Source organism: Emydura macquarii, unplaced genomic scaffold (genome assembly GCF_026122565.2).
Source record: "Emydura macquarii macquarii isolate MOO-44397 ecotype Brisbane River unplaced genomic scaffold, CSIRO-AGI_Emac_v2 contig_2432, whole genome shotgun sequence".
Lineage (NCBI taxonomy): Eukaryota > Metazoa > Chordata > Testudines > Chelidae > Emydura > Emydura macquarii.
Genome location: NW_027132569.1, coordinates 2,164,019 through 2,190,430, shown reverse-complemented (window position 1 = coordinate 2,190,430; position 26,412 = coordinate 2,164,019). Strand labels below are relative to the sequence as shown.

Genomic DNA, 26,412 nt, shown 5'->3' with positions numbered 1-26,412 from the left:
CAAACACTAAACTCCAGTTGTAACTCCAGGTATATTAGATTTTTCCATCCTATTAGATAACTATATGAAATGTTGCCTAGTTGGGTGGTGGGTCTTTAAATACATTTATAGAAGGGCTGGAAAGTACAATATATTAACTGGTTGAGATTGAGGTTCTGAGGAGATGAGATGTTTGTAGTAACAGATCTCCCTAGATTTTAGGTCACTCAGAACCTTAGCCATGTTGCCAACCCCAATTGTCCAAAAGCCACGACTCCAGGCCCAAAAAATGAATTTTAAGTAATCAGTGTATTTTTATTCCTATTTGGTTTCTGAGTCTTTAGGGTACACTCAGGTTACATTTTGGGGCTTTCCTCTGCAACCAGGTGTGCTAGAAATGTACTTGGTTTAACGAGCTGAGGTTCCCTTTTGACTTCAGGCATTATCAAAAACACCAACTATTGTGAGACTTGTGATACATTGACAAGAGTTGGTCATGTTGTCGTTGCCTCAAATTTCAGTGCCTCGGGGATGTTCCTGATGGATGTAGAAACTGATGGAATCTGCAGTTTCCTTGTAAATAAACAAGATTGCACCACAGCAAATATCAAATGCTTCTCCAACTGCAGAAGGGACTATCTTAACTTACAGCAGCCTGAAGCCTCGTTGGCCAACAGACTTATATGCTCACTCTTTAGCTTTCTCCAATGTGTCCCTGCAATAACAGATACTGCTTGGCTTTCTTATCTGTGTTCTCTCCCTTCCCTACCCCACCTTTGTCACAATACCCAATAGAACCCTCTGCCCATGTGGTGCTAGTTTCTGGGCAGATTCTATTAAGCTTTATTTTAGATCTGGTCCTTTCACGGTCACTAACGATGATCTTAAATGACAGTCTTGTTCCTGCATCAACTTGAATAAGGTTTTAATTCAACCCCTAACAAGATTTTACCCACCTCATTACAACAGCATGTGCTAAAGTCAGCTGCAGTATTAGGCTGGAGGAGAGAAATCTGCAAGACATATATGGTAACTGGACTATGACAAGTAAAAACTGTTCAGCCAAACTTGCATATTTACATTGTTACCTCTTGTGTTTAAAGATGTAAAAGCTTATGCTTTGGATGTACCCTACGAGACAATGTACTATCATTCTGGGCTGTATAGTTCTGTAGAACAACCAGTCTTTATAGAGATTCAGGCAGAGCTAACTTAGAATGAATTTCACCTGATGGGGCCTTCAAAAGTGTTTCAAACATGTCTGCAATGTTAAATCAGAGTTGGTTTGAAGAGGAGATAAAGCTGCTATTCAAAGAAGCTTATTACAGAAATATTCTTTCTATCTTCATGTGTTTAAAAAAAAAAAAAAAACACCTTTCCTAAGTGAAATGCAGTAAGTTGTCTGACTCTGTCTAGACATATTCCTTTCTTCTGTGACACTATTTGCTGGGTGTGTAGGGTTTTTTAGTTTCAAGTAAAATTATATATACCCGACAAACTATTAAAGTGAGAAATGTTCTGAGTTGTCCTGTGGGGGGAGGGGTTGTAGACAGAAGTGGAGGTGTGGGAGTTTGTAAATGGCATCTTGATTTAAAGACCGTTTTTCTGTATGATGACAGAAACCCTGTTCAGTTTACTAAATTATGGCTCTTTTTTGTCATTACTGTCATGTGGCAAAGGAATATTACAGATCTAATACAAACTCATCTCTCACTCCTGCTTTTGAGATGGTACCTTACTTGTGAGCAAATGCCCTGTACATCTAAAAGCACTGGCTTAATGTGTTTAAGTACCATGGGAAAATAGAAGATTTATGCATAGTTATATTAAGTCAGAAATGCTTTAAGTGCAAATTGCCAACTGACTTGGCTTCATAAACCCAACAACACAGCTTCCATAGGCACTTATGGAGCCTTTTAACTAGGCCCTGATCCTGCACCCATTGGTTCTGATCCTCAGTTAGTAAATCCAGATACTTGGCACAGGCATGGAAGATGGGAACAAAGATGGCCCTAAGAACTTTGGGTTCCCTGGATACAGGTGTCATTGGGGGCCCACTGCAATTCCTGGTGTCAGAACAGCCTTGACACTGCTCTAATATATGATCTGCTTCACATAACCTCTGTAACGCCTAGTAATCAATGAATAGCAGAGGCTAGAACACCTTGAGCTCTGGCCATACCTCCTCCCTGCCCTGGATTTCCCCCTTCATTCCAATCTCTTCAAATGATATGCCCTGTATGCTGTGGGCTGAGAGTGGGCCAGTATAAGCTTGCTCTGGATGTCTTTTGGGGGTGGGTGGTAATTTGGGGGCCCCATTTGGGCCCCCTCTATGGCCCCCAAAAGCATAAAGGCCCCTTTAGTGGAACTGAGGAGCAGCCCCATTGAATTCAATGAGTTTAGCCATTGGGTGGCTTTTTGGTGGGGGAGGAGGGGGCTGTAAAATAGGATCACACTTGTAATGCTGTGCTATTATATTGTATGTGAGACAGCCTAATACATAGGTGTCCCCACTGTTTGTTTAGCTGATGCTTGAACATCACATTGACCAGAACTGTCTTCAGGATCTTCAGATCAGAAAGGGCAAAAATGTTCCTGGAATATCTCCATTAAGAAATCAGAAATGTTGGACAAGTCCAGTCTCAGTCCTGTTCATACCACACAGAAGCATGTTTGCCCATGTAAAGTAACATGCTCCAGTGCAAACACTTTGCCCTGTTGAGAACTCTCTGGCTTTGAAGTTGAAGAAGTCTTCATAATAGCTAGGTGATACAATAACCCTTTACCAAATCAAACTTTTGCTTCCCCCCCATCCCCTTCACCCAGAGAAACTTTCCCTCTTCTCTTCCAGCTAGATGAGTAAATAGTTAATAGCAGAAAGCTGGTGGTCCTTGTACAGTGACCCTATTTTGGAGTTCAGAGTTTATACATTGCAGTTAGATGTATTAGCTTCCTAGAAATTATAATGCAGTAGCTAAGGCTGCCTTGATACGCATATTGATGAGCACCCCACACCAGCTTTTGGGGTTGGAGGTTGCGAAATGCGGTTCTCTGAAGTACTGAACTTCAAAACACATTTTAAAAAAATAACAAATTTTATGGTGCATTGCATTTGCTGACCCTAATGTTACTGATCTTTTCATTTTTATCCTTATGTTAATCCTTTGTAAAGTGTTTGTAGTCATCCCTGTGGCACTCTGTACTTCAGGGTGCTCCTGTGGGTCCCCCATATTCACTACTGTTATGACTGATATATTTTGTACAATATATGACTTCTGAGGTATCACTTGAAAGTCTTGATCTGTTGAACCTTATCCCACAGAACTGTATGTATTATCAATGTATGTGAAATTATGAAGCATTGCTATGTTACTGAAATATGTTGGGAGGTTAGCAAAACACCTACAGCCAGCCTTTCAGTAGGGACAAAGAAGCAGCTATCACTGGCCAGACAGGTGTTAATGGCCCATCAAGAAGAATCCACTCTCCCAGAGACTCCTGGGAGAGGGCGCATACACAATGGGGACTGCCTGACCACCCCCACTCCTGCCCCCCAAATGTCACAGCAAGAAACTTTCTAGCAGCTGGAAGAAATAAGAGACAATGATATCAATGGCCACCAAGCAGAAAATAGAGAGCCCCATTCACAGCACCTACAACCAGATGGGAATTGGCATCCCTTCTGCCATGAGTTCATACTTACGGCATTGCAGGGGCAGGTAGTAATGAAGGGGTGGGGGAGAGGGAGATGTTCCATGTGGAAGTATGGAATGTGTGTGTTTGAGGAAGATAGAGGTTCAAGTCCCTGCTCTGCCACAGGCTTCCAGTGTGACCTTGGAGAAGTTACTTAGCTTCTCTGTGCCTCAATTCCTCCTTTGTAAAACAGGTATAACAGCACTTCCTTACCTCACAGGGCTGTTGTGAGGATAGCCAAAGATTTGGAGGTGCTAAGCCCTATTTGCCATAATGTCAGCACAAGTATCTAAGGTTGTATTTGCATGGTCCATTTTCTTCTGTTCTGATTTCAAACCAAAACACTGCAATAGCATCTTTCATTAAACTGTATCCACAACAAAAATTATAAGCTAAAAATTGCAGTTACAAAGTTTCCTATTAAATATTTAATTTAAGATAGAGAAATTAAGAGAGATGGACAAGGGAGAAAAATATGTATTCTGCTGATGGATCTGAAAATAGTGAAAGCAGTAGAGAGGGAAATAATGTATATCATATGTGTCCTTTTCGGAGACGTTGAATTGCTAGAATCACTTTCTCTTGGAAGATTTCTACACTCTTTCTAAAAGATCCTGGAGTACCCTGGTGGTATCCTTCTCCAAAAAAGTAGGAAGTTTAAGGGGGGGGGGGGGGGTTGTGTTTGTTTTTTGGGGGGCTTTTTTTTTGGCACAACTCTTACATGATGTTTTCCATATTGCAAACCCTGGCCTGAGCCAGAACCTTTAAGCATTTTTGCTGAATGTGATAGGCACGTGCCAGTTGTCTGCTGACTTCCAAAATACTATTTTTGGAATTATCTGTTATCTTTAAGACCATGATATTCACCTACAAAGCTGAAGGCTGTCACTCAAGGAGCATAACTACTTGACACAACAATCACTGAGCTCTCCCTTACACACACCTACCTATGTTCAGACGAGAAATAGTCACCTAGCTCCACTGTTAAATTCTTTAGCTGTGTTCTCAACAACAAAAATGATAGACATGAGCATAATTAACTCACCGCTATTCCAAAACCCTCTGTAAATTTGTTTCCGTTGATGTAATTTGTTCAGCCACAGCAATATCTATTTCAGGATTAGGTCTTTATCTTTCAAAATCCGATGGACAAATGTATATGGTACCTTTTTAAAAATAGAAGGCCATGTTGATTCTGTTCATTTTCTTTTCATTTTGTCCCCTTTTCTTCCTTTGCTGCCTTTTCCTTAATGTATTTTAGTGTCTATTGAAGATTGTGATTTTTACAGACTGGAATTTCACATGAGTAAAACCACAATTCATATTTCTGATTTGTCTTATTGCTGTAATGTACAAGTTCAGCCTTTGCTGATCAGAGTTGTTGACAACTCTAGTTTGCCTCATAGATATAAATACCATAGAACATAAAGAACATTTCTTTCTCTTTGAGGGGAATTTCTCTAAGCTCTACTGTGTGCAGTGGATGTAGCTTAAATTTTACAAATTCCTCACATATCAATGATGGTGATTTGCCTGCAAGTCATTTGGAAATATACATGTAAGCACACTCCCACCTGTGTGGCATCTGATCTAAGTATAAGATGTGGAAAGGCAGGCAGAGGGAATATGCCTAGCTTCACTCATGAATCATGCTGCCCTCTTTATTCTCCTCAGGCCATGGGCCTCATCCAATGAGCTACTGAGCTCCCTCATCTCCCACTGAGACGACGTGAGTTGTGACTGTCTGCTGCCCTGCATCTTGTGCACTCATTTACCCCTGTGTAAAGTGAGTGTAAAATGCTCCCACTCTGCAGTGTGCACCCCACCCATGTGTCCAGTGTAAAATTACTGCACAAAGTTCAGTGCAGCAAAATTTGGCTGTGATACTTTATACCTCAAAATAGCACCCTGCAACCTCATAGTCACACTGTGACACGATTGATATGTTTGGTACAATGCATGCCTTGAGGTATCATTAAGTCTCGATCTGTTGAACATTTAATATACCATTGGATTGCATTCATTACCATTGTATATTAAGTTCTGCTAGGTATGTTACTGACATAAGTTGGGAGATGCCCATAGCCAACCTTTCAGTTGCAGCAAAGGACCAGCCAGACGTGCTGATAGCCCATTAAAGGGAATCTACTCTCCCAATGGCCATCTCAGAGAGAGTACATAGGCAATGGGGGCTGCCTGACACCCATGTCACAACAAGGATCTTTCTAGCAGCTGGAAGAAAGTATAAAGGGACTGGTTTTGAACTGTAACCTGCTTCTACCATCAGTGAGGGTGAGAGACCGCAGGATTCAAATCTTGCTTAGTCTATTAAAGTTAGAATTTAGACTTTCTATTCTTATTTCTTAAGTAACCACCTTTGATCTCTATGCCTGCTAGTTATAATCACTTAAAAGCTATATTTCTGTAGTTACTATTTAATATTTTACCTAAAACAGTGTGGTTTTTGGTTGAAGTGCTTGGGCAACCACAGCTCAGGTTAACAAGGGCTGTTGCATGTCCACTACCCTTTTGCTGGAGTGGCAAACTAGGTAATGAGCTTACAGGGCGCAGGCTTCTGACCAGTACAAGACAGTAGTTTTTTAGGGTGCAAGGGTGGGGAGCTGGGGGCAATTGGCTAGATCCTCTCTACTAATGGTTCATGAATGACTGGGAGATAGTGACCAGATAGCAAGGGTGAAAAATCGGCAAGGGGTGAGAGTAATTGGCACCTATATAAGAAAAAGCCCCAACTATCAGGGCTGTCCCTATAAAATCAGGACATCAGATCACCCTACTGGGTGATTATTTATATAAATCAGTTCGATATGTGTCTGCCTGTGGATGTCTGTAAGTGCCATGGCTGTCCAAAGTTTGTAGCTTGATTTCAGCATCACAGTGTGAGGGACAGCCTAGACTGGTGGTTTTGGAGGTCACAGTGGTCCCACATCCAGGTTACCTAGGTTACCTCATCACAGTCCATCTATACTAATCAGTGTGTAAGGCACTCATAACTGGAAAGATGCTATTGTACAGTACTGACGCAAAATCACTGGACAAAGAAACAGCCCCCCACCTACAAAAAAAAAAAAAAAAATCTCATGTCCTCATGGCTCCTAGTCCCTGCCATTATAATACAATAAGTATACATTCATGGCTTATATAAATAAATGGATTAATCTATTAATTTAATTTAAAGGCTAACATCTATGTGCTGTCTGTATCTTCTAGTGTGGTTGGTTGCCCTGCAGCTGAAGTGCTTTTATGGTAATTTATTGCCAGGTGTCAATGAGCCCTGTATAGATAGACAGGGAGTTAAGGGTGCTCAAATTCTCATGAGAGGTTCTTTACACCTTGCAGGATTGAGCCTATGTAAAAGGAGCTTCATTTTGTTTTGTTCTGGCATTTTCTAAATAGGGGATTCTCAACCTTTTTCTTTCTGAGGCACCCCAACATGCTATAAAAATGCCAGGGCCATGGGTGGGTTACCATATTTCAGGTTCTCCAAAAGAGGACAGGAGGGGAAGCTGGAGGAAGGGGAGAGGTAGCTGAAGGGGGGACCTCTAACCCTTCCTACCCCCTTCTCCCCAATCTCAGTGCAGCCTCTCTCATACCTCTAGCAGCTGCACATAGTTCCTCCCCAGGAAACAGCTGCACAGCCTGTCTTCCTCCTGCCCTTCCCACCAGCCCTGTAGTTTGGGAATCCGCTCCTGCCAAGCACAGCCCCAGCGGGCACTGCTCCCCCCGAAAAGGTGTTCGGGGTCTGTCAGCGTGAACCTGACCGGCTGCACTGCAAAGCAGGGTGATGGGCTCTGGCAGCTGTGAGGGACCAATCAGCTTCAGGGGAAGGAACCAATGCGGTGCACAGAGAGCCTCTGCTGAGCTGCCTCTGATTTGAAAAACCTGCCCGGATAGACGGCAGAAGATCAAAGAGGCTCTATTTGGGAAAACCCATATGGTAACTCTAGGGTACTGGGGCTTAGTGCTTCTGGCCTGTGGGGCACTTGGACTCACAGGGACCCCTTGAAACCGGCTTGCGGCCCTGTTCTAAATTACATGTTACAGTTCCAAGTAACTGCACCTGTATCCCCCTCAATGGTCCAGGAAGGGCACCCACTCAGGTTTCCAGCTTCCAAGCTGTTGCCATTTGTGGGTGGAGATCTGCTCCTATCTCTTGTTCGAGTAGGGTATTTCCAGGCTGCAGGGTTCCCTGCCATCACTGTGTTGTTCCTAGCAGAGAGGGAGGCTGCCCCAGCGCACCTGTTTGCTTCCTCTTCAGAGAACTGTGTAATTGCTACATTCTACATTACCACCCAGCCCTTTCTATGCAAGCCTATTGTGTCTTAATTTAAAAATCACTAAAGGAGAAAATATACAAAAAAGAATAAAAGAACCTACACACATGCTAATAAGCTTACCTTAATGTAGATTCTGGGAAGAGCGGTCCTTCAAGTCCCCCTCCAAGGGGATTTCCTGTGATTACAAGTTCATTAGAGCTTCAGCTCAGAACAAGAACACAGTCTAGAGGCCTCAATAGATGCAGTCCTTCCAGCTCTACTCTAAGGATTGGGACCTGCCATGGAACAGAAGTCCTGTCTTTTTTCTGGATAACTAAGAAGGTCCTGATGCAGTTTAAAACCAGGCCATTTATCCCAAAACCTTTTCTTTGTCTGTTGATCCCTGGAGAAACTAGTATAGGTGCACCTTTACAGGGAGATGGCTTCAAAGTGCTCCTAATGGAGAGAGCTCACTAGCATCCAGCCCCAACTAGAGAAAGTACATACAGTTCCACAGCAACCCATATACAATTACATTTAAATACAATGTACCCCAAGGTATTAACCCTAATTTAATAACATCTCACTTAATTAACTAAAACTAATCTTAATTCCATCACATTTGTTCAGAATATTGTCAGTCTTACAAATTTCATTTGCGTTAATGAATTGCGTGATGTGAAGGAGTGAAAAGCATTTAATGCTGTTCTCACTTATATTCCTAATTAGTATAATAAATACAAATATTTAGATTCAAATATGCTTGTTAATGCATAATTCCATAGATGAAGGATCAACAAGATCTGATGTAGGCTTTTCAAGCACTTTTCAAGAACCTCATCAGATTTTTTTTTTTTTTTGGGCCCACTCCTCCAATTTGTCTAGATCAGCGGTTCTCAACCGGTGGTACTTCGAAGAAGGCTGGGTGGTACGCGAGCCGTACCGCGCCACCGAATCCGCCGCCGAAAGTTCCCCCACCCAGCCGCTGCGAAACCCCGTCACCGCCGAAAGTCCCCTCCACCCACCCACCCCTGCGAAACCTTGCCACCGAAAAGGGGCAAATGGCGGCAGGGTCTCGGCGGAGGGCATTGTTCCCCCCATGTAACCCCCGCCACCGCCAAATGGCCCCTCCCTCCTCCCCCCCCCCCGCTGCCGCCACCGCAAGTCCCCCCCCCCCTTTTTTTTTTTTCCCCGAGTGGTACTCGGGGGAAAAAAGGGTTGAGAACCGCTGGTCTAGATCACTCTGCAGCCTATTTACCACTCCCCCAGCTTAGTGTCATCTGTAAACTTGTTTAGGGTGCAATCCACTCCATCCGCCAGGTCATTAATGAAGATGTTGAACAAAACCGGCCCCAGCACCGCCCTCTGGGGTACTCCCTTGCTCTCTTACATACAGTGTAACTCCTCCACCTTTTCTCCCCTGACTGTTCTTCCTGAACAGTTTATACCCAACTATGACAGTGCTCCAGTCATGTGAGTTGCCCCACAAAGTCATCATAGTTCTCTGACTATGACAGGACTTCTCATGCCTCCTGCTTGTTTCCTCCTGCTTGTTTTGTTCTGCTGGAGATGTCAGTTTCAGTTATAATGAAACAAAAAGCTGATAAAGACCTGCATGCTTCCTACATCACCTGTTGTGTAGATTAGAAGAGACTGATACTCCTGTGTCTTAATGAGAATTGTTGGAGTGGGAGACACAGAATAGCTCTTCTTTCATAGACCAAAGGATGTCACCAATTAATGTGGAGAAAAAGGAGTGGGCTGGGATCGGGAGTGAGAGGGCAGATGCTCTCAGAACCGCTCGGTGGGGTGAGGCGTGATGGGTTCTGCCCCAGAGCCTTGTCGTTAAGTTGGCTGCCTGGCCCTGTGGCTCCTTGGTGTTGTTAAACTGTCAAAGCTGGGCTGTCTGAGGATAATCATCCCCTGAATGTGTCTGGGGCAGCAGCCCCCTCCATGGCCTGAGCAGCCCTACATCTACTGGTGTCACAAGGAGCTTGCTCCTCCCTTTTTAACACATCAGACTGTGAAGGGGAGGGGCAGATCATGATGAAAGCTGCAGCAGCTCCAGCCTGAGCGCAGAGCCTGCCAAGAGTTTGCCTTGCTTCCTCCCAGCTGAGCGTGTTTGTTGCAAGATTGAAAAAGTGCTGCAGAGGCTCCCAGCTCTGCTATTGGCTGTGCCACGTGCTGTGTTCTTATTGGCTGAGCAAAGACTAGGCCACTGAAGGGAGTGGGGGAAGATGTGCAAGCAAGGTCATTGCTCCGAGTCCTGGCTGGGGAGGGAAGGAGAGGGGGCAAGAGGAGCTGAGCAAGCAATATCGTTCCCAGCTATTAGGAAAATCAGGGTAAGGCAAAAGCCCACCACCTACCTAAATGGCTCCCCTGTGCCCAGTGGAGGGGCTGATGCTTGCACCCCTTGCAGTGGGAGTCCTCAGCAGCCAGGCGGGGATGTCAAAGCCCAGCCCCTGGCCGCCTGCAACAGTGGGAGGTGGCTCCTCCAAGGCATGGGCCCCTCTCCTCCCCCGCCCCCAGTATGCCACTGCCTTGGAATGTTTCTACCAGAAAACAATAAAAGAAGCAAAGCAAAAGAAAACAACATGGCTCCACTAGCCAGGAGAACCTACTGTTATATATCCTGGGACCGACATGGCTCCAATTACACTGCATGCTGATACCAGTGGCGTTTTCAACACTCTTAAGAAATGTGGTTCAATATCTAAATCCGCTGCAGAGGTCTAGGTTGTATCTGCAGTGCAGAGGTCTTGGATGTGGCTGGAGCACGACACTCCTCTGGATAATTACACATAGGCCAAACACACTCCTTCATATGATGCAGTTGCTTGTTCCATTCACAGGTGGAGAGACACCTGTGTCTCACGTTAAACAGTTTCTGTAACTCAGTACATTTCATCTGTATATTCACTCTGTCCAAAATAATAAACTGCAGTAAACCGTGTATTTTGCAATCTGTAGGAAGCCTATTAAATGTTTATAATTTCTGCCTCTCTTCCCCCAACTTCTCTTGTCCTATTCTTTAGGGTTTTCCCCATGGTATAGGTAGTCTAGAATCACATTAACAATGGCTCACGGGACAGGACTCCTTGATCTGTGCCTTTAGCCATGAACCTGAACTGGTCTTAACCTCAGAGGCTAAGGAATCATCTATCTCTCCTGGGGACAGACAAGGAATATTCCCCAAAGCAGACTAAAACCAGAAGTATATTTAAATAAAGAAAAGTTTATTAGAAAACTGAATCAAATTCAAAGGTGTAGGGTACAAAACAGGCCTAGATCTAAAGCTGCATCCATCCTTGCCTAAGTAGGCCAGAAGTCTGAAATTACAGTAGAAGTAGAGTATGAATAAGGATCAGATTCTCTTTGAGGGGTCTCAGATCCTGGGCTCCGGCCTGAGCCCGACTGTCTGTATTGCAGTTTTATAGCCCTGTAGCCTGAACACCATGAGCCAACCAGAGTCATACTGCAGGTCTCTTATTGCAGCATAGATGTACCATTTGTCCGTTTCCTTGCCTAAAGAGATTCTGAGCTATTAGATTTAATCACTTCAAGTTACATTTGGGGCTATCCAATTGCTCACTCAGATTTCTTCAATAAACAATGTCAATGGGTCTTTATTCAGGACAGTTAGTTTCCTGTCCTGCCTTTCCAACCCGACTAGATAACTAATACAGCAGTATAGTAAATTACAGGAATATTTTCCACTACAAAATTGCTTTCCTGTTTCTCTAACAAATAGGATACCCCTTAGTCACTATCCAATGTCCCAGACGATATAAATAAATTATCTTCATTGAATGGCTTCCAGGTCATAAATGGCTATGAAATATCCTGTTTAGATAATCATAGCGGTTCCCTTAAACTCTATGCTTTTTTTCAAATCTGACCTGCTGCATAACCCAGGCTTTACTACCAGTGATTACTGCAAGTGAAATGGAAAGGAACAACTTTGTGTCTGACTCACTTCTCATTCATGTGGATGTAAAGCAGGAGAAACTAAACTGAAATAAAAGGAGTTACACTATAGTAAAACCAATGTGCAAGATAAGAATCAGTCCTCTAACTTTCCAATGTCTCATACTTTATCAAAAATGAAACACTTGACCCAGGAGTTGTCCTGTGAAGCAAATACATTTAGGACCTGATCCTATTCCTATAGAAGGGGAGAGCAGACCCTTAATGTGCACCTTTTTCCTGATACCATTTGAATTTGAAGAACAAATGCAGGAATTTGCCATGTCAATAAATATCCATCCCCCAATGTACTCATTGATGGACTCATTCCATTGTCAACAAGAGACAGTGTTTGGAGAAGATTGCTTTGCATGGCTTACTAAAATGAGCTCTTTTTATAGATTTCTGTCAGGCTTTGAGTCAGTGCATTGAGTGTTCTTGTGGGATCTAATGAGGCAACTCTGCATCCCTAGAAGTAGTGGCATTGTTAGAGCTCTATAATGAAATGGAAGGCTGTGTTCAAGACTGTGGCAGATACACCACATGGTTTCCTGTCCCCATGGAAGTTTGGCAAGATTGTCACCATTGTTCAATATCTGCATTGATCAGTTGATGGATAAGCTTGAGGAGGCAGCTGTTGGCATTGAGCTGAATGCCATTCTGCTTTGAGATCTTGACTATGCTGATGACATTGTCTTGTTGGCTCAGCCTGTAAATCGTTGCAGCTGGTGTCGGATCTGGTTGGTCAAGAAGCAGTGTGCATTTATCTGGTAATTAATTAGGATAAAACTGAGTTCCTGCCCATTGCCATCAAGAAGCCTCCAGCTCCAACTGTCTGTCTGGACGGGACATTGAGCCATGTGGCAACTATCAAATACTTGGGCAGAATCATAGACAGTGCTGGAGAATTCTTGAAAAATGTAGACACACAAAATGGGAGCTGCTGCCATATTTCAGGCTATTCTGTGATCTCTGCTTGCTACAAAGCTGCAGATCTGTAGAACTACAATTATATCAACTCTGTATCAATGCTTCAGAGGAAGGTTATAGAACCCATAAATCCTTCCCCACCTCAACGTGGTTTGGGCTATCAGGAGACGAAGGTTCTGTGTCAGGTTCTACTGCAGACTTCCTGTGTGACTCTGGGCAAGTCACATGCCTCAATTTTTTTTCCCATTTGCAAAATGGAAATAATAATTACCTACCTCACTGGAACCTTAGTAAAACTTTAATTCATTCTTTTTTTTTTTTAAAGTGCTTTGAGATCCTCAAGTGGAAGGTACAAGTATAATTTAAAATTGTATTTATCATTCATTATTATGCACCCATTTGTACAATACTATCCTGGGGGGAAAGAAATAATTTCCTGACTTCTACTGGTAATCAGTTTGATACTCTGAAATTTGGGGATGGAGGACACTTTCAATTTCATTTTAGTGTAACTAGAGTAAATGCAGGTTCTGTTCTTTTATTAAAAATATTCTTCATTAAATATCAAGAGTGACAATATAATATTAAGAGTTCTTTAAAAAAGACTGTAGCTATGGAGAGTCATCCATTTGTGGCTTTTATTCTTATCCAGATAAATGTTTCTAACTATTACTCTTGGCAAGTTCTATGCAATATTAACTGCAGGGGCTCATACAACAGGTGAGACCAGTTAATAAACTGGAGAAGTATGGAGTTCTACTCTGTATTAATTATTTCAAAGCCATTTAGGATAAAACATAAATATAAAACAAATGCCTAATAAATTAGTTAGTTTAAAAACTGACTGCACACCTGACAGCTAGATGTTTTCAGGAGGTGTCCATTGTGTATAGAGTTATCCTGACAGGATTCTTACCTGATGATAATCAAAGGAATGAAATATACCAGGAAAGCGACCACCGTCATATAGGGTATCCAGTAGGAGTCATCAGGCCAGAGGGCCCAGCACTGCACTTCCCCATTGGATAGCTGCCTTTTCCCAAATATAATCAGCGTCGGGATCGAAAACAGGAAAGAGAGGCTCCATGCCACGATGATGAGAACTTTCGCCTGCCTTTCTGTTCAACAAATCCAAACAGATTTTTGTTAGTATTGATCCTGGCATTTATTTGATGTTTCTTTGGACATATACATCAGCCTAAATAAGGACAGGTAAGGGGGAATTCTCAACTGAAGTCTGATGCTGAAAATGGAAGGAGCTTTTCAGCTAATTTTTATGACTAAAGTTTTTTATTTCTTTATACTACTTTTGTGATAGCACTTGACTTCTTGCTCAATTGACTTCTATGTCAAAGACCCAGGTCACTGGCAACAAATCAGAAATATAAGCTTTGAGAGATACCGCCTAGACAAAGATCTTACTTGAAACAAGGGTTGGATGGATTTGTGCAGTAGTGCCCACTTGCATGGACATAGCAAGGTTGAGGTCAACAAGATCGTATGTCAGAAACAAAAGAAGCCTTCACCCTGCAGGTGACAGGGGAAGGATGATATCATGCAGTGCTGGTTAAAGTCAAGATGCAGATATTAAAGTTAATTTTAAGAGCATGGACTATCTGGTGAATGGAACTGCACTGATTTACAGTAGCCAAGGATCCCATTTACTAAGAGTGCTGGACGATTGCAGGAAGAAAGTTTTATAGGAAAATCATATCTCATACTGTCTGGGCACTCAGATATTTTGACAAGTGTTGTTCTATATATGCAGATGACTGATTGTACACTGAAGTAGAAAATCACATTCAATTGTGCCCAGCAGGAGACTATTTTTAAAATCTATACATCTTGAATGAAGCTCAATCATTTCAAAGTAAATAGAAGCACTTAAATTTTTTTGATGCATCCAGCATCAGTTATAATATTTATCCTTATTTTTAAATATTACACATGTTCAGCACAATAGAAGTTTGCTTATCTGAAGTGCTTTGAGGACATCCATAACATTTAGATCAGTGGTTTTCAAACTTTTTAGGCTGTGTACTCCTTTCCAAATAATGTAATCTACCGCATACCCCCATCTGAGACAATGTCATAATATACTTGTGATTAGATTGCCAAGTCTTACTAAATAAGAAGTGTTGTCTGCCATTATAGGATTTTTTTCACCTACCCCCAATGAGCACTTGCATACGCCTAGGCAAAGTGTACCCCAGTTTGAAAAACCACAGATTTAGATAAACAAAAGGGTTAGATGAAGGAGGTAAATATTATGCAGGGAGAAGTAAAGAAATACTAAGGGATAACAGAATTAAATGTAATGAAAAGAAAATTGAAGCTATGTATCCAGAATCATTTCCTGACAGATCTTTCAAGACTATGAAATGGTTAACCAGGGAGTGAGGTTGGAAGCCCAAACATTTTGCAGCTAGACAAAGTGCTAGAAAATATTCTATAGAGAGAAGCCTGAACTGGCAGAGAAATGGGCTAGATAACCAGCAAGGTCATCTCTATCTCAGATGTCTATAGGAACTACTTAGTTGCAATAAAGAAACGGGGCAACAAGGTTGTCCAGTGCTTAAAAATATTAGATTAGGGAACCAGAATAGGAGGCTCTAACTTTTGGTTCTCCCAGAGAATTTTTCATTGACCTTGTGCAAGCCTCTATAACCAGTTTGTTTCTCAGTTTACCCACCTGTAAAATGGGTACAATAATACTCAACTGTTGTCCCTCTCTCAGGCATGTGTGTGCATGTGCATGCGCGATAATTATGGTTAGATTCTGATACTGCTCATGGTGATTAATGGTATCTTACTCAAGTAGTCCCTCTGAAATCAATGGAAACACTCATGCAGGGGGTACATCAGAGTCTGGTCTGCTATGCTTGTGAAGAGCTTTGAAATTAAGGAATAAAAGGTGCTATGTAAGAGCAAAGTGTTAGCCACAGTTCTGATCTGGAGTGCTCAACACAAATCAGTGACATTATTTTTCTTTTCCTTTTAAAAACCTCCTAATTAAAAATTAAAGTAACGCTCTGAGCAATTTATATCTCAATTGTTTTGTAGTATCATTTTTTCTTTGTTTGCCATTGATAGATGAAAATTTCTATTAAGAAGCTTTGGACTTTTCTCCCTTGCCCCTGGCTTCAACGGACCTTGTGCTTATTGTCCTTTTGGGGCACACCGCAAGGCCTGTTTACACAGGCTTTCTCTGAGGGCTTGTCGTCACTGGAGCCTTAAGTTGAGTGATCCACACTAGAGTGAACTCTTCTCAAGTTAGCCTAGCTGGAGTGAGAGCAGTCACATTGTGCTGCTCAAGTGCTGTTTTGCAGTGTTTAGATTAGATTAGCAGCAGAGTGGCAGCATCCCCACTGCATTCCTAGCTCCAGTGTCAGCAACACTTGAGCTTCCACCCATAACCCCTGACAGGCCAGCTAGCTCATGCTCAAAGCACCGCTTAACCTGATCTAGATATTGGGATTTGTGAACAGGCCGGCATGGGGTGGCTGCCTAATGTGTGTTCTTGTTTTTTATAAATGCTCTAGTGCCTTGTGGCTGGTGTATCCTGCAACCGTAACGTGTATATATAAAATCCTGTAAGTCTCTGAATAGGATGTTTTAACTGACAGACTTAAGAACCTTTTCTTTTACAAAAAATAAAATAATGACCTTGTTAATTTAAAATGAGATTTTAATATTGCAGTGGTAATGGATAGAATTTAGGGATCTCAAACTTTTATAAATTCTAATCCCAACTCTGACACTGACTGACTCTCTTTATGGTTATGAACATGTCATGTCACATCACCTCTCAGCTCCATTTTCCCTGCCTGTAAAATGGAGAGAATATTACATACTGAATACACAAAGCTGTTGTGAGAGCTAATTATATCATGATGGTACAGCTCTTTAAATATGAAGAAACTATATAAAAGGTCTGATTCTATATTATCATTATCCTAACACTCTTTATTGCATGTTTTATTATTTCCGAGTTTGGTTATTGAATTAGATGTCATGTTTAGAGTAAAAGAGTTGGGATTAGGTTACCAGAAGGGTCTGATTCTCCATTGTTTTGCACCTTTTATAGTCCCATGCAGCCATGCAAAGTGAGAGTAAAACACTTATCTTATTGTCAAAACTAATTTTCATAAAATACAAACCAAGCACAACCTCTTTTAAAGCAGTTTCCTGTCCTAGTCTGATGTTGGTAATCATAGCATCTCTTCTAGCATTAGATCTTGAAGTCCTTCACAAAGGATGTTAAGTATACTTATCTTCCTTTTACAAAGGGGGAAACTGAGGCACAGAGTAGCGCTGGGCAAGTATTTTACGCACTGAAAAATGCAGTTTTGGGTAACCTAAAACCATTTGTGAATTTGATCCATTTAGTTTCAGCTGAGAAAGGTGTGTTTGTTTGGGTTTTTTTCAGGGCCAGCTTTTGGTGGGGGTGGAAGAGAGGAGGAAAGAGAGACAAAGATCATGTCCCTTGATAAGTTTTAGCCCAATAGATAGGGCAATTGCCTAGGCTGGGAGAGATCTAGGTTTGAATCTCCACTCTAAAGCAAGGGCTTGAACTCAGATCTCCTCACCCCTGCAAGGGCCCCCTCAACCACTCAGCTGTAGGCTATTCTGGGGTGAGTTGCTCTCAAGCTGTCTTTAAATATTCATTGGACAAGAAAGAGAGTAAGAACAACTTAATGCACTCACCTGAGAGGTAGGAGGTGTGGATTCAAAGCCCACCTCTGAATCAGGCAGAGAGAAGATTTGAATCCACATCTCCTCAACCAGCTTGAGCACTGAGACTGCCCAAGGTCACATGGATGAAATCTCAGGCAAGTACAGGTGTGTGGGAAAGGGTAATATGGACGTACATGGAAATTATGTTGATTTATATCTTACAATTTGATTCTGCTAGAATTTCGGCTCTTTTAATTTTCCTTTTGAAGCCCATGTAAATGTGTGACGAGGTTATATTCCTCCTAAAAGGATGTCACATGGAGTATAAATAGCATTGTAAGATAAAGGTAGAGTTTGGCATGTCATGCATAAAACAGCACATCTTCCATCTGCTCAGGGACAACTTTTGCATTCTAAAAATATACATATGGGATTTTTCTGTAGTGCCATACAGTTGGACAGTATGTGCCTGATTTTAAGAAATAAAATGGGCCAGGTCTTAATCTAAAACTGCAATTTGCTACTTGATATAGATATGGGAAACTGGAGTGAATTAAACAGCCCCTAGAGGTTTGCGTGATGGGACTAAAGTGTGTGATCCTTTTGCAGGCATATCAGAACGAAACAAGGGCCAATAAGGAGCATCTCTAGGTATGTCTACACTGCAATAAAACACACTGCAGCTAGTCCAGGTCAGCTGACGTGGGCTTGCAGGTCTCAGGCTAAGGGGCCATAAAACGTTCAGGCTGGTGTTGGAAGGCAGGGTTGGGCCACGATTGCTGCATGACAGTTGTCTGTCCTTTCTTTTCTGGTACTTTTCTGCTACCAGGGCAAGGTGATTTTCCTCAAAAGTGGTCGTTCCTTCTCTGACAAGTCTTCTCTAGTTATCCCTATCTTGCGCTACTGTCTCCCAGTGTATGATGTTGATGCCATCACTCTTGATGTTTGTCTTGAGGGTGTCTTTAAAGCATTTCTTTTGGCCTCCCCATTTTCTTTCTCCTTTGGTGAGTGGGCGTATAGCAATTGTTTTCGTAAGTGCGCATCAAGTATGCGCGCACAGTGCCCGCTCCAGCTCAGCTGGCGCTGGATAATCAAGGTCTCTACACTGGAGATGTTGGCCTCCGTGAGGACATTTACATTAGTGCAGTGATCCTCCCACTTTATGTTAAGGATCTTCTGGAGAAAGTGCTGGTGTTCCAAGTTATTCAGGTGTTCTCTGTAGGCCACCCAAGTCTCGCAACCGAAAAGGAGAGCTGGGATTACCACCGCTTTGTAAACTAAAAGTCTAGTGTGTGTTCTGATGTCATGGTTGTTGAACACCCGGCGAGACAGTCTGCCAAAGGCTAGCCTTGCCCTTCCCTCTAGTGTAAAGACAAATTCATGAGCACAGCCATGCTGGTCCGGAAGGAGGAGATTATAACTGTCTGGAAGCTGGCTACCCTAGGCTGCAATAGGTCCATCGCCAACCAGTTTGGTGTTGGAAAGTCAGTTGTAGGTAATCAGGTGTGTGGTTTACCCCAAAGTGGTGGGCATAAAAGATATTCCTGAAGTAACTGCTGGCTTTGAGAGAATGGAGTTTCCATACTGCTCCAGGGCCATTGATGGGTCTCGTGCCCATAGTTTGCCCTCCTCAAGGAGCCCATGAGTACATAAACCACAGAGGCCACTATTCCATTATCACACAGTCCCTCATGGACCACAGAGGCCGATTATGAATGTCAACATGGGCTGCACTGGAAAAGTTCATGATTCCTGGGTTTTTTGCCTGTTGGGAGTCTACATTCATAGACAGGCTGGGACACCATTCCCCACCAAATTACATTATCCTATATGGAGATACTATCCCCACCATTATTCTGGGGACCCTGCATATTCCCTGTTACCTCAATTTATGAAACTCTACTGTGAATTCAGAGGTCCGGGCAAAAGAAGGTGTTCAATTACACTCTCAGCAGTGGTAGAATGGTGATTGAGTGTGCACCTGGCAGACTGAAATACTGTTGGTGAGGTCTGCAGACCTGCTTGGATTCCAGTGTCATCAATGCTGTGGGCATTACTGTGGCTTGCACCCAGATAGTAGATGTTGGGGATGCTTTGTGCACCCACATTATGGATTTCCATGGGGTAATGGAAGAGGGAGAATAATACCTTTATAAATGTGCTTATTGGGGGGAGGGGTTGATTGTTTGGGAGGGGGTTCGGTGCGTCGGAGGAGTAGATGGGGGGAGAGGGAATTGATTTCTTGGCAATGTACTTATGAATGGACCTGACTGCTTATCAAATGAGGGGTGGAAGGGAAGGGGGTTGATTCATAGTATGAATTGCTGTAGCTGACTGTATTGGGAAATAGTATTTACATACAAATTCCCAATTGTCCCTGGTCATGTATTTTACCTTTATTATTTGAAATACACATTGCATAATGTGATGTGTTGGTAGCAATAAACTTCCTTAATAAATTAGAAAGCTTTTTATTTTAAAATCTTTATTAGAAAAACACTACATTCACCCATTGCCAGGCAGGCCTGCTGCCATTACCGCAACAGGACCTTAAACAAACAAAAACGGGCATGAACAAATGCAAACAGTGAAACCATGTACATGACAGAAACCCCCTTCTGTTGCATGTCCCCTGGCTCCCCATTTTCCTTTCACTTCCTCCCATGTTTGCCTCTGGGGGGAGGGAGGTCCATATGAAAGACCTCATGGGGCACAGTTGCTGTATCCAGTCACTCCTAGGGCCTGATTGCTTGAGCCCCCCAGGCATGGAGTTGTTCCTGGAGCGCAGCATAGGGGATTCAGACTGCGGTGCAGGTGCAGCAGGAGCCAATACTCTTGCAGCCATTAGTGCCACCAGCTGCTCCAACAGCTCTTTCTGCTGAGCTCTGTCATCCTCCCCTAACCACCTTTCCTGTTCCCGGAACTGTGAAGCAGATGCCTGCTCCTGCCCTGCCACCCTGTCCTCAAGTTGTGCAGCCAGCCTGAGCCTTGCCCCTTGACATGCCTTTCCTCTAGCCTTACGTTGCTCTGTCTTTGATACTCGACCTCCTTGTTGGCCCGTCCAGAACTTCACCATACGTTCATCATAGAAACACTTCCTCTTGGAACAGTCCGTGGAGGTACATTGGCCCAGGCTTCTACTGCACTGTGGGCAAGTTGTGGAAGTACTGCAGGACGTAGAGGTCGAGGGCCTGGAATAGAATACGACACAGAGCATTATTGTCTCAAATAGCTCAGTGCAGGAGCACAGAAAAAAAAATCCTTATGGAATTTCAAAGACCTAAAATATTACTTTATAAAATTGAACTTCAGTGTATTGTGAGAGGGATGCTTCAGACTACGGAAGCTCTCTCAACACAGCTGGGTTAATCTCAGCAAAAGATGTGCAGAGGCCATGGTAAGTTAAAATCACAACTGCTTTCCCTCCTACACCCCAAAATTGCAAACAACTCGGAGTTTTTTGGGGGGGGTTAGGGAGGCGGTCAGGGGCTGTGCTACAAAAGGTGACTGACAAAGAGGAGTTATTCCAAACTGTCGGTGGAAAACCAGTAGTGTATGCCACCCAAGTATTTGAATGTATATTGACTGGATGGCACCTCTGAGTGGAGTGGGCTGGTCAATTGCCAAGGTGGCCCTTGGACATGCCTTTGCCCAAAATGTGACGACTTATCTGGAGTTCTTGCTATGTGAAAAGTTTGCTGCTATCAACAGCTGGGATTAGGTCAGAATTTACGAGGGAATCAGCGGGATGCTGTGTTAGCTTTCATGTGGTTTAGCCTGTCATGACTTCACTCAACCACAGGGAACTCCAGTGTCCTACCTCTTCTCCCCCCACCCTGCCTGGCACACTTCTGGACGAAATTCAAGCTTCCAGCCAGGTTTGGGGCAAATGATTTTCCCACCTATAGACTACCTTTAACTGAAATTGACTAGATTTGTAAGTAGAACACATTTCCACACTCCCTGTCTTCTACCAGTTCACTGTTCTCAGATGGCTTGTTACACTGTTGCGTGGTTACAGAGTTGTGTACTTACAGGATTGCAATGTATGGCTATTTTAACAAACAAGATTGCCTAGCAAAAACGTGCGCCTTTAAAGGCATTTTTTGCTGTTGGCATTTCCCCGATCACCATTTTGAATTCCACAGAGTAGAGGGGAGGAGGACAGGGGCCCATCAAGATGCTGCCACACAATCTGTCATTAGTAGATACATGCTGCTAGCCAGGGCTTCTAATAACGTTTGCAATGGTTCATAGAATGGAAATCTTTCTCATTCCTATATTATTAAACATTAAAATGGAGCCAGAAACTTACCAGGCTCCTGGGCAGCTTCTGCTTCTTCCATTTCTGCTGCCAGTTCTGCAACAGGCTGTTCCTTGGAGAGGGGGAATCAAAAAACTCCTCCAAATATGGCCCCAAGACATGCTACAGGTGCTCCTGCAATAGAGCCTTGTCTGGGACCACTGTCAGCAGCAGAATCCCTGACCGCATTTGGTGCCAATTTCCTTTGTCCTCTCTCTGATGCAGGCTCCATCCATTCCCATGATGGATTCTGGGGACAGCAGGTCACCATCCCAGCTGACCAGAACATTGTGCACCACCGTTGACTGTGTGTTTACAGCAGGAACAAGTACCTGGTCAAACTCATCATAAAACAGGCACGATGTCGGCGAGTTACCGAGATGTGATTCTGGTGCCTGGTTTTCTGGTATTCAGTCTTGAGCTGCTTAGTCTGCTCCTTCCAGCGCTCACCAGTCTGGTAAAGGTCCAACGCTGCCCACTTCTTTGCTATTTGCTGATGCGTGTGGCCATTCCTGATCTCCTTACTAAAGTCCACTCTTTGGCTGACCTCACACCACAGAGTGACCAAAATCTGGCTGCGCTCCAGCAGCCATGAAGCAACATGCTTTGCAAAGGACTTCTTGTGGTCAGTGTCCACTGTAAACACAGAAGATTCTCCCAAGGTGTGTTCACAGTTCAGCAGTCAGAATAAAATGGAAGGGTTAAACGCTGCCTCACTGAGCTGCTGCACTACAACACAAGTGGGAGGAGGGTTGCTTCCCTTTCCCTGGAGTTGACTGGGGATTCTTGGGACAGAGAGAGAGGGCAAAGGAAATTGGTTGGTGGGATACTTCTAGTGAACTCCCAGGACCTGAGTTGGGAGGATGGGGGGGGTGGCTGAATCTATACTGCATAGCAATAGGGCTTGATCCCTGGATCTTGGCTTGACTCTGGCTCAAACCCTCCACCTTCCTGCACTCCTAGGATCCTGGGTCTGATCCAGAGTCTGAGAGATTTGTGTGTGGACAGAAGGAGGGTTTGTACTCAAGCCTGAGTCTGAGCCCAGGCCTGTATTGAAGTGTAGACATACCCTCAGAGACCGTAGTAAGGCAGCACACAAAACTTGGACCTTAATAGATTGGAACCGAGCCTGTTTTTTCTGACTTGTTGCTACTTTTCAACATGATAAATTACTCTGTGGCTCTTGGCAGAAAGAGCATTATATCAAATACAGAGAGAACTTGATTGAACCTGTCAAGGATACAATCTCCTTGAGGCAAAGACTTACTATCTCCCTATCGAAGGAAAGGAAAAGATAGATATGATATAGGATTACTTCTTTAATATAAATAGTTGCTATAACATGATGCATTTATTATAGATGTTTATACCCTCAAAGTGCTCTACAGAGATTAACTTATAAATTACTCACAACTAAACCCCTAAACCCATAAGGAAGTTTAATAACTACTGGACTTCTCTGTCTATTTTGCAAATGAAGATGCTGCGACCGTGAGGTTCACCTGCTTCACATTTAGGCACCCAAATTAGGTGGTCAGAATTTCAGAAATGTTGTGAGCATCCAACAGCTCCCCTTAACTTCAACAGGAACTGTTGGAGGCTCAGCACTTTTGAAAATCTGCCTACAGGAGCTTAATTTTAGCCTCCTGGTTTTGAAAATCGTGGAAAATATTAGGATAAATGTCAGTCCCAATATTTGAGGTTTTTGGATCTTATCCATGTGCCTGAACCACATAACCACCAGATCTGTTTGATTCATAGCTTTTTTTTTTTTTTTTTTTTTTTTTTTTTTTTTCAGGCCAGAAGGGACATTTTGAGTTCTTGCATAACACAAGCATTAGAATTTCACCATTATCCCCAAAATGAGTACAATAATTTTGTTCTGATTAAAGCATATCTTACAGAAAGCAACCACTGCCTGTAATTCTTGTCTTTCCTCACCTCATTGCCTTCCTACTTGTTTTCCCTGAAGCATCATATTTAGTATTGAAAACTCTTTCAGGATGGAAACATCCTTCTGTATTATACAGCAGCCATTACACTTTTGGGTGTTGTAAAATTAATGAAAAATGATAAAATTATTCCCAACAAATCTCTATACCTTCTGAATTTCGCTTATCATGGAACAGAACTACCACTATACAGATATTTAAAAGTCCACCTCCTTCACCCCAATAATTTCGTATAGTAAGCAAACAGTTAAACTGGAGGAGCTCACTCTGTATTTAATACTGTACTTTATTTCCCCATCTTTACCTATTTACATTGAAAACGTTCATTCAAACACTATATATTATTAAACTAAATGGTCCAAATTCCCCCTAGTGTGATGTCTATAGTCAGTGGAGTTGCACTAAGGATATTTTTTGTTCATTGTGTGTAATAATTAATTTTCTCAAAATGTTGGAAGATAATGGAAAATCTTTACACTTTAAATATAGTTTTATTCCACATGAATAATATTGCCAAAACTAGGAATTAATAAAGGATCTTAATACATTAATCAAGATAATATTGCTTGCTTTCATTGAAAAGTTGTTTAGCGACAGAAAGATGTTAAAGCAACATCATCTAGAGCAGTAGCAAGGTACAACACTTTTCCTACCTCCTTGAAAGAACTTCATTGGATAAACTATGGCATGGTATCGGTCTATGCTGAGTGAAACCAGAACGTAAGTTGAGGCATACAGAAGGACAACCTGAGGTAGAAGTGGGGAAAGAAAACACACTTAAGCATTTGTTGTAGAGAGTAACTGACATTGCAAGGGGTGGAATTCACATGGGAAACTTAGGCTGAGCATTGCAGTGTCTAACTTTTAGGCACGTTGCATGGAATGTTGAACACCCAGGGTCCCTATACAATGCATGGGGAGAGTTAAGTGCCGAAAAGGGGATTAACAAAAACCAGCCCACTGAATGAGGAGGTGCCTAAGCTGCCAATAGGAAATGCTGAGAAGAGGGAGGTGGCCTAAGGCCCATCCCTCAAAGGGAATTAGGTGCCTGAGTCTGAGTGAAGTGGCCTCCTCCCCTGGGGATTCACAGCCATGAAGCCTCTCCAGGAGTTAGGCACCTACACCAGGTCAGTTCTTCCTCAAGAAAAAAATCTGAGGTGGAGGAGCTATCATCCCCCTGCCTCCCGGTGCCCAATAACAAGAGCACTCACTTGCAATATAGGGGATGCTGGTTCAAAGAGAGAGAAAGAGACTGATTCTATTGCCCAGGGATGAGGGCACCCACCTGGGATGGTAGGCCCAAGTTCAAGGCCTACTCCAGTGACTGTTTAAGGTGGCTTCTGAGCACATCTGCTAGATCAGACCACAAAGGCAACATCCCCTTTGTGAATCCTGCTTGGGTGTAGGTGTGAGTTAGGTGCCAAACTACTAGTGGTGTCAAGACTGAGGCAGCTGAGCACATGTCCATGACCAGTGGAAATGTAGGCAGCTCATTGGGTATCTTGAGGATCTACATTTTGGATTGAGGCAACTTTAGGCACATAAGTCCCTCTTGTTAATTCCCCCGCCCCCAATATTTCTCAGTATGTGATATTTGGCAACCTAACTAAAAGCTTATAAAAGGTTAAGGATGAGATTATGCCACCCTTTCTTTCAATAATCCCTTACTCCATGAGTAGTCACACTTAAGTCAGTCAGTGGAACTACCTTCTGAGCAAGGTGCTATTGAGTGTGAGTAAGGGTGGTAGAGTCAGACCCTAAACTTCCATTTGGGATGTCACCGAGTGGAATTGCTGTAGCTTGAGGAGTACGAGCACAGTAACTAAGCAGTATGTGCTCTTGCAGCTCATTCAGTTATGATTTCCTTTCCCCGGTCTCAAAATTTGGTTGCCATTGGCAAGGTCCAACAATCAGACATGCAATGTGTATACAAAACAGCAGCCCTATGAAATGCCATCATGTTTCATGATCAAACTTCAGTAGTGTGCCTGGACTACCAAGAAGACATGGCTGGGCCAGCTAATAAACAACTATTGCTTTTGAGACTTCTCCTTCCCAGCAAACACCCTTGCTCATGAGCATTCTGAACTCATGAGCGTTACCTTATTTCCAGAATTACTGGACCAGATTTTGCTCCCAACTGCACCGGTGTGAATTTGAAATAACAGCACTGATTTCCGAGGAGTTGCTTTGGGTTTACAACAGGGTAAGTGAGATCAGAATCTGGTTTGCTGTTTTGGGACTGAGATTAGTAGTAGGGATTTTTGAGGGAAAAAGAACATAGGAAGAGTTTTTCAAAGGCAACAAATGTCTGTCAGGCAGTCAGCTCCCAGGAAAGGTCAATATGAATTAGGGGTCTCTTTGCCATTTTTGATTTGCAAAATCTCCCCTGAAGATTAATTACTCTTAAATACCTATGTTATTTTCATTAAATGGTGCTTTTAAAAAGCTCTTATGCTTAGTAAGTGGGAGAGAAAGGACTACATATATTTAATGGCTAAAATGCTAGGATAAATTTAGCTTGGGTGTCAGCAAATTCAAATCTATTAACTTGAATGGAATTTGCACCTGCTTACAATTTTCTCCATGACTTTTTCCATTCTCATATCTACAATATATAACCATTTAAAATCTAAGC

General features: G+C 42.8%; 1 protein-coding gene across 2 annotated transcripts in view; it reads right to left on the bottom strand.

The window, feature by feature from the left end:
• Positions 1 to 26,412, bottom strand: part of NPSR1 (neuropeptide S receptor 1) — a 90,320-nt gene that overhangs the window by 17,202 nt on the left and 46,706 nt on the right. The window contains exons 4-5 of one of the 2 annotated variants that reach the window (XM_067562501.1): positions 24,428 to 24,521; positions 13,759 to 13,960 (exon numbers count right to left, since the gene is read on the bottom strand). In XM_067562501.1, coding sequence (XP_067418602.1) covers positions 13,759 to 13,960; positions 24,428 to 24,521 — 296 coding nt within the window. The remainder of the gene's footprint in view (positions 1 to 13,758; positions 13,961 to 24,427; positions 24,522 to 26,412) is intronic. The other variant, XM_067562502.1, reaches the window with a different exon arrangement.